This window comes from Mus pahari, chromosome 3 (assembly GCF_900095145.1).
Source record: "Mus pahari chromosome 3, PAHARI_EIJ_v1.1, whole genome shotgun sequence".
Lineage (NCBI taxonomy): Eukaryota > Metazoa > Chordata > Mammalia > Rodentia > Muridae > Mus > Mus pahari.
The window spans coordinates 151,250,805-151,265,193 of record NC_034592.1 but is presented as its reverse complement, the minus strand read 5'-3'; the positions used below and the strand labels follow the sequence as shown (position 1 = coordinate 151,265,193).

The following is a 14,389-nucleotide window of genomic DNA, read 5'->3' as shown; positions in this document are numbered from 1 at the left end:
TGAGGTTAACCTGGCCTACGTAGTGAGACGCTATCTCAAAAATAACCAAAACCAAATAATAATCACAATAATAACCAATCTACCTTTTGGCAACTAGAAGTTCCGTGACGTGGCGTTACTGATTCATTTCTAAAACTTCCTCACCTACGTTTCCTAAGAGAGCAACATACAGCAAGCAGCACAGCAGCCATGGCTCACAGCAGTAGGATGTGTTAAGAAGCTGGAGCAGGAGGATTGCAACCCTGAGGCGCAGGCTGGCGCGCTTGCGCAGTGGATTAGGGCTTGTGGTGAAAACTGGTGGATGGGTGTGGAGACCATTTGTAAATCCAGCAGGAAGGTGGAATCCTGAGATCCCACTAAACCACCTGCAGGTCGTCGAAAGGAAGGGGAATCTAACTGCTCCTCGAACCCTGGGAACCGACCTAGATTAGACCTAGATTAACAGGAAGTGTTTCAGAAGTCCGAAGTGAAACCGGAAGTTTCCCCAGTCTCATTGTTATGCAAAAAATACACAAAGGGGATTCTCTCTGCTTTGTAGTCATTTGGTTTTTTTTTTTTAAAGATTTATTTATTATATATAAGTACACTGTAGCTGTCTTCAGACACTCCAGAAGAGGGAGTCAGATCTTGTTACAGATGGTTGTGAGCCACCATGTGGTTGCTGGGATTTGAACTCCGGACCTTCTGAAGAGCAGTCGGGTGCTCTTACCTACTGAGCCATCTCACCAGCCCTTTGGTTTTTTTTTTTAATGGATGTTTCCATGTCCCTTTAACTATACAAGAGACACAAACGTGTGCGCTTGCTCTGTGTGAAGTTATTCATGAGCACTCAAGAAAGCCCCAGGTGTGTCACCCTGAGTGTGGTGCCAGGTGGGACTCCGGGCCAGCTGTCAGGGAAAGAAATGGTTGTGGCCACCCAGTCCCCAGCAGGTTCGGTCCTGAACATCCCCATTACAGAGGTTTAGCCAGGATTTTATGTCTCAAGCAAGTCTTTGCTGACACTTAAGTTTATGAAAAAGATCCCAAGCCATTGCTAAACATTAGCAAACCCATTTTAGAATGGGAATTCCCCTTGGTCCCTGTCCAAGATTCCAGCTCCAGTCACCTGGGGCATGTCTGGACCACAGGCCTGGCATTCTGTTCCAGAACATCTGGGTGGTACCCGAACATGTGTGGCCTTGGGAAGTTCCCTGAGAGAGTGAGACACGCTCATTCAGGTAACACCACCTATGGCAGATCTAGATGCAAAAGCAAAAGGAAAACTCCAGCGTGCCAGGCCCTCCTCCAGCTGTGTCCTTCAGGGTCCCGCAGAGAAAAGAGAAGCCAGTCCTCAAGAGGCCAAGAACTGATACCGAGTGACAAGATAGCCCAGAGACAAATGACACCCAGGAGCCGATGCCCTCCCTCCCCTAGAAGTCAAGGAAAATGGAGCTAAAGGGAGATGGTGGCGTCTTTCTGAGACCAAAGTCATCTGGGAGCAGTGAGGCTCCTGTGGGTCCATCCTGGGCAAAAGGGAGCGACGCAGCTGTGGAGACCAGACTAGAGACAGATAAAGGAATCACCCTAGATGTCTCCATTCTCCCCACTAGACAGACCCAGCAGGAAGGTGGAAGCCTGGGTCACAGAAATGAGCACGGGATCCCCTGAGATGCCGAGTAGATCAGAGGCCGGGGACCCAGCTGGCTCACCAGCCAGGGCTCAACGGAGCAATGAAACATTAGAGCACCATTTGCCACAGCTAGTCTTCGCTGTTAGCCTTCATCTAGAAAAATGAGGGATATTTAAAAGCAACCGCTACAGTTTTAACTGCTGAGACATGTCAGCCAGGGGCTTTGATGTTGACACCCTCTTCTGGGCTCCTTGGGCACCAGACACACATGAGGTACACAGACATGCATGCAGACAAAACACCCATACACATAATTAATTAAAAATAAAACCAAGAACTGCCATCAATGTTAAATGGGATCTCTAGTGTCCCTATGCTGTCCCGAGGCAGTTTTGCTCTTTATGAGAGGTGAAACCTGCGTGCTTCCGCAGAACAAAGGCTTGCTGCTTCAGTTATTCTGATTCGGTTATCGGTGACTTTCTCATTGCTGTGGCAGAATGACAGACAGAAGCAACCTGAGGAAGAGGATTGATTGCTTCTGGCTCGGGATTTCCGATGGTTTAGCCCATTGTGGTGAGGAAGGCAGGTCAGCTCTGTAGAGCTCTTTCCATGGCAACCACTATGGGAGCTTGGGCTGTGTTGTAGCATCAGAGAGGTCTGCCCCCAGTGGCCTCTTTTCCAGCCGGGTCTCACTTTTCAGGAGTTCCACAATCTCCCAAAATAATAGCACTAGTGGGTGAGGGAGGGGGCAAACCGGGAACTGAGCATTCAAAATGATCTCTGAGCTCATGGGCTGGTTCTGACTGCCTTTCATCCATACCCTCCCCTCTCTGACCACCAATGCACTCCCCTATCCCACTCCCTCCATTGGAACTCTAACATATGGAGATTCGGGTTCAAGACACCCTCGCTTATAACAAAGTCCCTCTAAATAGGGTCAGGAAATTGTTTCATAGCAGGCTGTCAGGAGCCAATTAGAATTCCCATCACCCCTATATCCACCTTCTCCTTCATTTAAATGACGTTTTTGTCTGCTCCCTCTATGGCCAGGCAAAAAAAAGTTCTTATAAAGAGTGGCCAGACAGATATGGGGGTTACCCATACTATTCATCATACATACAATCTCATCCTGATTCCCTCTGCCATCTACAGATGGGGTCATCTGCCTCTACATCCGGGACCCAGAGAATCCCAGGTAGGAAATGCACATCGCTGGTAAACTCTACCATCACTTCAACCCCAGACACCCAGTGAGCACAATTAATATCAGAGAAAAATACATCCCGGTTGATTACTCAACCTCTGGAAATAGGTGAAGTAGAAGAGGTAATTAAACACTCCCCCAAGATGTGTTTGACATCTTTGATATGCCCTCTCCTAAATAGTACAAACCAGTCTCCTGCTTCAGACTCAAGGCCTACTGGCTCCTTAGTGTCACCCAATGTGGCAGCTTTGGAGATGGCTAGATGTGTGTTCCTCCTGGGACTAGCTCACAACTGCCTCTTATAGCTTTTCCTGTGTCCCTGTCAAATAACCGTCCCTCCCCATTCACCAACTTCGCTGAGCCTGGTGTTCCCTTTTTTCATATCACCCTCTTTGGCGTGACAAACTGTCTTAAGGCACCTGGGGCACGTTCCCTAGACTGCAACAAAACCATAACCTTGATACCTCATCTCTGCCCCAGTGCCCGCCCGTTCATATCCCCTCGATTCTTGGTGGCACTCAGGCCTACCATCCTAGTTGGTTAGGAGTTTGCATGCTAATATTTCTCTTCCCCAAGTTGTGGGTGATACACGGAGAGGAGCCCTTACCAACTCCGGTTGCACTCAACAGCTGCCAGCCATGATGAGAGGGCAGTTCAAATCCTGTCCCTCCTGGCTGTCATCGAACTCTCTTTTATCAATTTCTTCTCCTCTGGCATTTCGCCAACGACAAATTCAAAAATCTCTCTAATCAAACAACTAATTTACTGTTACAGGACTACCGACCGCTAGCCACAGAGCCTGAGTCTCATGGCTACTGAGTGTGCCCTGATGGTGAGGTTGTCCGGGCGATAACCCCGGACGGCAGAAAATAGTACAAAGAGCTCTCCGTGCTCATTCCTGCCTCAACATCACCCCTTTCTAGTTTCTCCTCTTTTATCTTGAACGAAAGGGAGGAATGGTAGTTACCAGACATCTTCCACCACCTACCCCAGGGACCCTGTGACGACAGCAATTACGTCATCAGTAGGAGCCAAGTTGAGCCACATTCCTCCCCTGCGCATGTGCTCCAGCCCCTAAAAGGCGGTCTTTCTTCCCGCCTCTTTTTGACCAACACCCTTGCCAGAGGCAACCACTCTAGGACCCTCCCCAATAAACCTCTCAGAGCGATGTCTGACCCTTGGAGTGACTTTGTGGCTTAGATCATAACAGGAAATAAGAAAGGTCTGTGGAACCTTCTGGGTAAGCTCAAGGTTACGTTAAGGTCAGTTCTTCAGTGCAGGATTCTCGGGAAGAGCTGCAAATAATTGTGAGCCACCTAATGTGGGCGCTGGGACCAGAACTTATTTTCTGCAAGAGCAGCACGTACTCTTAACCACTATGCCTTCTTTCCAGTTCACCATCCCCAACCAATTCTAACAAACCCTCCATGCTCCGTGAAATACGGAGCCCCATGGAGCAGGGCCCCAATGAATTCTCCCATCTACTACACACTAATCTCTTTTGTAAAATGACTTGTATATGCAGATGCTTGAGTCTGTTTCCACCATGTGAGCTGGCTGGCAGGAAACCAGGCTTGGTGACGTGTGCCCTACCCCTGCTGAGCCATCTCACCAGCTGGGCAGCAGGGCAGAGGCCCCGCCCCGGTGTTACGGTGTTACGCAGCTGGGTCTGCCCTAGGGGAGCACCGGGGTTGGGGCTCCACTCTCTCAGGCCGGCAGCGCATCCCCTTGGCATCTGCGAAGGAATGAGCGTCTCCCGGAGGGCAAGGTGCAAAGGCGCAAGGCGGCCACAGAGTCCCTGGCATGCCTGGGATAGGGTGGAGGGATCGGGGCTCTCGGGTCTTGGTGTCCAAGACCCTTCCCGGTTCCCTGGGAGAGCACTGCCTGGGAGCCGGGCTGGGTGCACGGGGCCAGCGCCCTCTAGGCAGCGGAAGTGGCGCTGGCTGTACATCCGTCCCCGCCTCACAGAGTTGGGAGAAGACTGGCTGGTGCGGGAAATATGCAGAAAAGTCTTTGCATAACGTAGAGCGAGCCGTGGGGCTCCGGGAGCGGCGCCCCAAGGTCTGGGGCCATGAACGCGAGCGTGGAAGGAGACACCTTTTCTGGATCGATGCAAAGTAAGTACTGAACAGACGCAGCCGGGGCCTGGCCGGGACAGAGCCAGCAGGCCTGGGATCGGGGTGACGGCGCACCTTGCATGCCTTTCCCCGCCAGCCCAGTCGGCGTGTCAGGCTGGGAGCCTCCTCAAACTCTTGCAGTACCCCCGGGGAGGCAAGACTGGGGGAGGCCACGCGGTGAGGAGACTGTCACCACCTCCCCTGCTCTGCCACCGGGTGGAGTTTGGGGCGCAGAGGAGAGAAGGAGAAAGTGGGGTGATCCAGGCCAACTGGTAGGGAAACTTCTACCAGCGTGGCTCAGGTTGGAGCATCCCTGAGGGGCTCGCGGACAGGTTTGCAAAGCCATCCTGGCACTCAGGGTAGGGGATGATGTGGATGTGAAAGACCTGACTGGGGGTGACTTGCACTGAGTTTGAGGTTCTGCTATTTTCCTGACATCATATAAGCAATTGGTATCTCCATGTGCCTTTGTTCCCCAAAGTACCGGCCACGGACCGAACCTTGGACCGGCCACCTGGAGCGCATGTGTTCAAAACAGGCTGTTTGGTCCATCCCCTGCAGGTCTCCGAGGGAGGGTGGGGACCCGAATCCCAGGTCTTTCCTGGCTACCTGGACAAGGTTCGCAAACACCTGAGTCACTTTCTGAACTCTGAACCCAGTCCCCACCCCACACCATGCTTCTCAGTGTCTTCCAGTGCTGTGGACTTCGGGTTGTGTTTAAAGAGGGACGACCCTACCAGAATGGGAGAATGGGAAATCAGTCCCCACATCAGAGAATTTCATCTATAAGGATACTAAGGAGAGATATGTCTTTTTTTTTTTTTTTTTTTTTTGTTATTCGACAGGGTTCTCTGTGAAGCCCTGGCTGTCCTGGAACTCGCTCTATAGAGCAGGCTGGCTTGGGAAGCGATCATGTCTTGTCCCCATTTTGCAGATGAGAAAGCCAGGAGTGAAGTGCCCGTTGACAGTGACAGTTTCAGGGTGCTAAGAAAGGTCCCCATTGCGACTTGTTCCTTTTGTGAAGAGCAGGGCGTAACTTAGCACTGAACTCCTTCACTCTGGACCCCAGTCCCCCACCACCAGGAAGACACCCTTCGCTATGCAAATATGGCTTCCTTCCTCAGTGTTTCCCTAGCCCTGGGGCTATTCTTGCAGCCACCTGGCCGCAGCAGTCCCAGCAGTCCCAGCAGTCCCAGCAGTCCCAGCAGTCCCAGCAGTCCCGAGGAGGAAGGCCTTCTTCTGTTGCAAGGTGACTTACAAAATGTCGCCCCCAGCATCTCTGTCCTTGGTATGTCTACCACAGGACACCATAACACAGAGACGCCTTGTCTTAGTCCAGGAGGAAACGGGACAGAATCAAAGCAGCTTACAGAAAATCACACTGTACGCCCAGCCCCATCATGTTACCCGAATGCGGTTCTGTAGTATTTAATTTCACGGGTTATAGACGTTACCACATGATGTGTGGATACCGTGGAGTGATACGGTGTGGCACATGCCTAGGTGGTACTATGTAGGAGAAAGTTTAGCTTCACAATTTTAAGCATTAATAGTAGAAAGTATTTTTGCAATGTCCGTGAAAGATACAATGGAAATATTATAATGAGGGTTTTTTTTTTTTCTGGCAATTCTTATCGTTTCTTCCATATTTTCTCTCTCTCTCTTTTTTTTTTTTTTTTTGGTTTTATAATACAAGAGAAAAAAAATCCAGTTTTTATTTTTGATTATTTGTAGTTAGAGATGGGCATATGTTTGCGGTTCCAAGTGCTCATGGAAGCCAGAAGAGGGCATGCGATGCCTTGGAGCTAGAGTTGGGGGTGCTTGGTTGTGAGCCGCCTAGTGTGGATTCTGGGGCCTGAACTCAGAGCCTCTACAAGAACAGTACATGCTCCTAACCACTGAGCCATCCCTACAACTCTACAAAAGAAAATTTTAAGAATAAAATTAAATTTTTCATGTTGAGACTCACTAATTGTTATCTATTTAACAAACTTTTTTTTTTTTTACAACAGTACTTTCTTTTGTTGCTGTTCTGAGACAGGGCCTAGGTACTTTGAACTGTCCAAGGCCCAGCAGGAATCTTAAGACCCAGTCTTCGAGCCTCCACTCCTGGAGTGGCTGGGATTGGGTTACTGGCCTGTATGACCCCACTAGCCCATTTTTAAAAGGTTCTGGGCATCAGACTCAGAGCCTTGGGTATGCAAAGCCAGTGCTCTACCCACTAAGCTGTATCTGAAGCTATATTACTTTCCAATAGAGAACCAGGCACTGTGTTAGATGCTTTGACAGTCTCAGAGCTGTATTGAGCAATGCTGTCTCACTGCTGTAGAAAAATGCTACCCTCGGGCCTGTGAGGGGCTGCACACCCTGTACTTTAAAGGAACTCTGTTTTCTACTGATTGTGGGAACATGGACACACCAGTGTGTACAGCCTTGTGTGCACGCACGTGGAGGACAGAGGACAACCTCCGGGTTGTTCTTCAGGCACCATCCACCTTGTGACAGGTTTTGAGACAGGCTCCCTCCCTGGCCTGGAGCTTGCAGAGGAGGCTAGGCCACCTGGCCAGCAAGCCCAGGGACCCTTCTGCCTCCTCCTCCTCCTCTTCCTCTTCCTCCCCGTGCTGAGATTACAGACACTCCTCACATACAACGTTTTGCATGGGTTCTAAGGATTGAACTGTCTCCCCAGCCACTGTAAAACAAACCCCAAGCTCTCAGTGGTCCTTGGGAGCAGTACTGCCTCATAGGACATGACTCACATCTCAGGACATGGCTGCTAGGACGGAATTTGGAGTAGGTTTGCAAGAAGAAGCAACATAGACCATCCGTTAGCCATGTATGCCCCCTGCCAGGAAGCTGGCCTGTTTGGAATTAATCTGTAACTTTTCCTTTGTCCCTCGAAGTCCCAGGAGGCACCACAGTACTGGTGGAGCTGGCACCGGACATCCACATCTGTGGCCTCTGTAAGCAGCAGTTCAGCAATCTGGATGCCTTTGTAGCCCACAAACAGAGCGGCTGCCAGCTGACTACCACGCCAGTGACAGCCCCCAGCACGGTTCAGTTTGTGGCAGAGGAGACAGAGCCTGCCTCCCAGACCACCACAACGACCATCAGTTCAGAGACTCAGACTATCACAGGTACAGTGTGGGGAGGGAGAGGATGGTGAGGGGTGGACAGAAGAGGCTGGCTATATCCCCCACCTCTTCAGGGCCTGTTAGGAAGACCTGCTCAGGGCCCCTTGGTTACTCATCATTATTACTGAGGGTGTTGGGACAGTGTTTCTCCATGTAGCCCTGGCTGTCCTAGAACTCTCGTAATGTAGACCAGGCTGGCCTTGAACTCAGAGATCCGCCTGTCTCTGCTTCTGCCTCCCGATGGCTAAGACTAATTATTTTTAACCAGCTCCTCTGGGAAACAGCTGCCAGAGAAACAGCTGCCAGACCAGGCCTAGAAGCTGCTAGTTCAGATCATTCAAGTAATGAGAAATGTCACATCTTTAAGCAAAACAAAGGCCAGGTTTCTGTTTTCTTTCTTTCTTCTTTTTTTTTTTTTAAAAAGATTTATTTGTTTAATTCATGTTTGTGATGATGTCTTCAGACACATCAGCAGAGGGCATCAGATCCCATTCCAGATAGTTGTGAGCCACCATGTGGTTGCTGGGAACTGAACTCAGAACCTCTGGAAGATCAGTCAGTGCTCTTAACCACTGAGCCATCTCTCCAGCCCCAAAGGCCAGGTTTCTAAGCCAAACCTCTGGATGCCGAGAAGCAGGTCCTTGAAGATGTCTGGGGTGGGGTGTGCATGTGAGCCCTGTCTGTGTTGGCATTGGTGTGTGACAAAACAAAAACATTGTGTGGATTTCGGGTTTCATCTCGTCTTGATTTTTAAATCTGTAAATGAACACCTGTCTGTCCCCCTTTAAACGCCCTCTTTTCTCCCTGCAGTCAACATAAATTATAAAGGCATCAAAAAGTTGAATATAGACAGTCTAGAGGGGGCAGGCATGTAATCCCAGCGTTCAGAGGTGGAGGCAGGAGGATTGAGAGTTCAGGGTTATCTCTGACTATATAGTGAATTCAGGGCCAGTCTGGGGGAAATTAATTAAGAAGAAAATGTACAGAATGAAACCATGAAGAGTTTGGGGTCTGGGGCTGGGGAGATGCCTCAGTGCTTAGGAGTGGTAGATGCTCTTACAGAGTGCCCACTGTGGGCTGCTTACAAATGCCTGTAATTCCAGCTCCTGGGGATCCAATCCCCTCTCCCAGCTGCTGAGGGCATCCGCACACACGTGTGCATACACACACATTGACACACATGTGTACGTAAATAATAAAGTAAATCTGTTATGTTCCAGAGTTCATGTTATCCACACAGGGACGGATATACACCTACACACACTTAACACATATACAACCTGCGTAAAGCGAACAGACGGCAGCTTTATAAATGTACAGATCTCCAATATGGCGGGTGCTGTAGGAATTAGATGGTATAATCCTTCCTGATTGGCCTACCCTCCCCAGAGGGAGAGAATCATTTTTGTGACTGCAACTGAGGTTTCTTTCTCTCCAGAAAAAAACAAAGTCTAAAGATGAGCATGTTAAGAAAAAGTTTGCCGCTCACGGCTCTAAGCATCCTTCCTATATAGAGACCATCTAAAAACCAACAAAAGTAGCAGAAAAGAGGCAAGTGGAAGAGTCAATACAAGACAGCAGATGACTTGTAAGGGTGTGCTGACCACATGGGGGAAAAGGGGCCCACATAATGAGAGCAAGGCGGATTAAAACCAGACATATGTGTTCTGCAAACGAAAACGCCTGTGCCCTGGATCACTTCGTGGAATCTTTTACATTTTAATTCTTAAACTTTAAATCTCAGTTTTAAGTTTTTACTGGAGAACTAGGCAGAAGAGATGGCTCAGAGGGTAAAGGTGCTGCCAACAAACCTGATGACTTAAGTTTGATCTTGGCGGGATAAAGGGAAGAACCCAGACCCAAGGAGTGTCTTCCAACCTCCACGTGCATGCACTATCGAGTGTCTGTGCACATGCACACACACACAAGTGAATAAATGTGAAAGGATCAATCGAGAAAATATACTTAAATACCTCTAATGGGTCTGTTTCTGAGTGTCCTGTAAAACTCAACAGCAAATGAAAGCCATTTATTACCGTCTATGCTGTGCAAAAAGTCAAGGTTTTATATATGACCATCAGGAGAGAGATGGGTAAGCTATGTCAGACCTGCTACAGTACCTGAGCCTCAGAAAGCAGACCAGGTCCATGTGAACTCCAGGACAGATGTGCGCACGTGGAACAGTGTTGATAAAAGCTTCTAGAACAGGAAGCGAAATCAATGAAAACCTATAGGGGCCTATTAGGGCATAGCAGGGGACTGTGGTAAAGAGGGAAAAATCATTCCCAAAGCGGCTGTTCTTTGGGTCTGCCCAGTATGTGCCCCAACATGCATGCTATATCACACAGGCAGAGACAAGAGTTGGTTCTCTTCCCCATGTGAGTCTTGGGGATTGAACTCGGGTCATCAGGCTTAGCAGCAAGCCTCTTTACCAGCTGAACCATCTCCGCAGCCCAAATGTTCTCAGTGTTTGAGAGTTCACTGGCTAAACATCATCACTGAGCCTGACCAGGCCTACAGGCTTCTTCTAGCCTTCTCTCAGAGAGCATTGATCAGCTATGTCCACTGAAGCGGAGAGGCAGCCAGCTTCCACTTTATAAACTATTCGTGTGCTGTTTAAAACTTGGGGCATGAGGGCTGGAGAGGTAGCTTGGGAGTTAGAAGCACCGGCTGCTCTTGCAGAGGACCTGAGTTCAGTTTCCAGCACCCACATGGCGCCTCACAACTGTCTGAAACTAGTTCCGGGGGATCCGGTGCCTTCTCTCTGGCTTTCTGAAGGCATTGCTCGAACATGGCACATACACTACACTCAGGCCCACACACATGCACGTAAAATAGTTTGGAGCAATAGCAGAATTTCAGGAGTATTTTTAAACGCTCCCAATATTCGTGTCCGGACAGTTTTTAGTACACCAAAATAAATCTTTAAGGAAGTGATCCAGAAAATGTAGAGACAGGAAGTCCCCTTGGAGGTGGCCTCCTGAGACCTGCTGTGACCTGTTTGGATCTCAGCTAGATAAGGAAAAACTGCCCGTTGGGAAGAGACATGTCCAGGAAGACCCCACAGGTCCAGGGCTGCCCTGGGCTGAGTGCTTTGTCCCTTCTCAAGGGCATCTCCCTGATGAGATTTTTGACCTCCTGACCTCAAAACACAAAGCCCCAGTAAGAGCTGAAAAACAGAATTGTGAGGGGCTCCGCCAGCCACGTGGAGGCTCTGAGCTGTGAGGGGCTCCGCCAGCCACGTGGAGGCTCTGAGCTGTGAGGGGCTCCGCCAGCCACGTGGAGGCTCCGAGCTGCGCGCTGCAACTCTGACGTCTGTGCCTGTCGCTTTCTGCTCCCTCTGCCGGAAGTGCCTTTTCCAGCTTTGCCTGGCTGACACCACCTGTTGACAAGTGACAGTCTACACACACAGGCTCTGGCTTCTCTAGCACGTGCATGCCCTCTGAGTGTGCAGCAGGGTGAGCTCCTTGCAGTTTCTCCAGTGAACCCCATTTCTTAGCACCCTAGAGCCCTGGCAGGAGGTATTCCTCTGCTGGAACTCAAAATTAATTCTTTTTTTTTTTTTTTTATTTATTTATTTATTATATGTAAGTACACTGTAGCTGTCTTCAGACACTCCAGAAGAGGGCATCAGATCTTGTTATGGATGGTTATGAGCCACCATGTGGATTTGAACTCTCGACCTTCGGAAGAGCAGTCAGGTGCTCTTACCCACTGAGCCATCTCACCAGCCCCCTCAAAATTAATTCTTATGCTTATATCTGAGCTTTCAGAGCTGAACTTGGAGGCATTTTCTCAAAGAGCATTTTACACACGCGTGCGCACACACACACGTGCACGCACGTGCTTCCTCAGGCCAGGTCATTTACCCTGGTGAAATGATCACTGGAGAAGCAGAGTCCAAGTCCACCCATGTCTGCCCTGCGAGGTCAAGGTTGACATCTTAGACGTTGCACACCCGGTGCTGACAGTGACAGTGGCCTCTGGCGGGAGAATTGGTTGCTTTTTGAGTCCAAACAGCTTAAATGTCCCATCCATGGGAAGTTGACCCCACAACCAAATAGCAGGCTACTGTGCGCCCCCCCCCCCCCAGCTTCACCCTGCCCTGTAGCCTGCCCTGTAGCCTGCCCTGTAGCCCTGTGGGTTTGCCCAACAGTCCAGCCCTGGGGTCCTCTTGGTACTCAGTTCAAGAATGGTGCAGACAACAATCTAAAACCCGGAGACAGGCTCCAAGTCTCATCCTACCACAGTCTGATGGCTCTGGCCACAGGCAGACCTCCTCATGCCTGGGCTGCCACAGGAATTCTCTAGTAGTCCACTAGAGGGCAAGCATGTCTGCTGGGGGCATTGTTCAAGGTGCAGAGTCTAATGTGTGCCAATCTCAGGTGTCTGGCCTCAAGTGTCTAAGCGACTTAGCTGCCCCTCTTCAAACAACCAAATAGGTAGAGTCCTGTCCACCATCTCTGGACTCCACCCTGACCCCCACCCCCAGTTTGGACTTAGCCGCTCAGTTAACTGTCAGTTCCGAGACCCACTTGTAGATCAGGGTCCTTGGGGGAACTTGTTAAACACCGGCACCCAGGCAGCACTTCAGAAGGAGTCAGGATTTCTGAGGCAGGGATTCCAACATCAGTGTGATAAGCTCCCAGGCTACCCAAGTCTCTGGCAGGTTGGATAGTCACTCACTCAGCTCAAAGCCTCAAGACTATGGTCCTGATGGCTCCTAGGCCTGATGAGGCCAGGCCTTCTCTCAGGCTGTCCTGTGAAAAGTGCTGAGAACATTAGCAGCTACTGTACCTCATCTCTAACCCTCACAGCCCCTCCAGAGACTGGGAGGAAAAACCCCATTTCTCAGACAAAGAAACTGAGGCCAGAGCCAGCAAATGGCTCTGTCAATTAAGCCTGACAGCCTGAATTTAATCCTGTAGAGGACCCACATGGTAGAGGGAGAAAACTAATTCCCACATGCTGACCTCTGGCCTCCCCATATGTACTATAGCACACACATAAATAAGAAATGTAACAAGGAAAGAAACCAAGACTGGGGAGGTGAAGATTTACTCCTCAGTGCGCACTCTCTTTGGCCTGTGATTTCCGCCTCAGGGTGACTCAGTGATCCCAGGTGATTAGCACTGTCCCTAGAATGACCCCAGCTAGGACCTGGTTGTCCCTGCTGGGTTTCACTCACTCACCCACCCATCTACCCACCCACCTTGGCGTTCAGAGCAGCAATGGCCATAGAAAATAAAAGATTGGGCTCTGGAAAGAGAGAGAAGATGCTCCAAGACGGGGGATCATAGCTAGAATATCACCATGTCTGTCAGCGGGATGCTCCTGAAGGGGATATGGGCGGGATGGGGGGCAGTTAGGAGAAGCCCACTGCTGCCTCAGGAGGCTCATGCTTGCCTTTCAGGATGGTTGTAGGCATTGAGTGAGCTGACCTGTAGAGGGCAGACAGACATTACCCTACTCACCCCCAGCCTGGGGACTTTTCCACTACAGGAGTCTCCCGGTTAGAACAGCTGTGGAACAGAATGTGGAAGGTCACGTTTTCAAACCCCACCAGCCTGGTTTGAGTCCCATGTCTCAGGGAAACCCTCAGTGCCACTAATGGGCATCATGACCCCTTTTGATCCTGAGTGTGACAGTCAAGAGTTCAGTGTGTAGAGGATTTCAAGTTCAGATCAGGGCAGCTTTAGTGGCTGGAGTACTGGTCAACCCAGAGCCACTACATTTCCTCCTTCAGCTTTGTAACTTTAAATGAGGTAGACATAGAGGTGATCCTACTGACAGGAGAGGAAACTGGGGTCATTGTCATGGTTAGGGTCACTATTGCTGCCAAAACAACTTGAAGAGAAAAGGGTTTATTGGCTTACACTTGCACATCATTGTTCATCATCAAAGGAAGTCAGGACAGAAACTCAACTATGGCAGGAACCTGGTGTAGAGGCCATGGAGGGGTGCTGCTTACTGGCTTGCTCCTCATGGCTTGCTCAGCCTGCTTTCCTTTAGAACAGTGATTCTCAACCTTTGGGGATTGAACAGCTTTTACAGGAGTTGCCTAAGACCATCAGAAAATGCATATTTGGGGGCTGTAGAGATGGCTCAGCAGGTAAGAGCACTGACTGACTGCTCTTCCAAGGTCTTCACTTGTCATTTAGAACCTTGCATTTACCATTTATCCCCAAGATGACATGCTAATACTTTTTGGGTTTTTTGTTTTTGTTTTTTTTTTTTTTTTTTTTGGTTTTTTGAGACAGGGTTTCTCTGTATAGCCCTGGCTGTCCTGGAACTCACTCTGTAGACCAGGCTGGCCTCGAACTCA

General features: G+C 49.7%; 1 protein-coding gene across 2 annotated transcripts in view; it reads left to right on the top strand.

Moving 5' to 3' along the window:
* Positions 1-4,467: 4,467 nt before the first annotated feature.
* Zfp64 (ZFP64 zinc finger protein) overlaps positions 4,468-14,389 on the top strand; it is a 62,634-nt gene continuing 52,712 nt past the window's right edge. For both annotated transcript variants that reach the window (XM_021192650.2, XM_021192648.1), the window contains exons 1-2: positions 4,468-4,930; positions 7,834-8,067. In XM_021192650.2, coding sequence (XP_021048309.1) covers positions 4,885-4,930; positions 7,834-8,067 — 280 coding nt within the window. In that variant the 5' untranslated portion in view covers positions 4,468-4,884. The remainder of the gene's footprint in view (positions 4,931-7,833; positions 8,068-14,389) is intronic.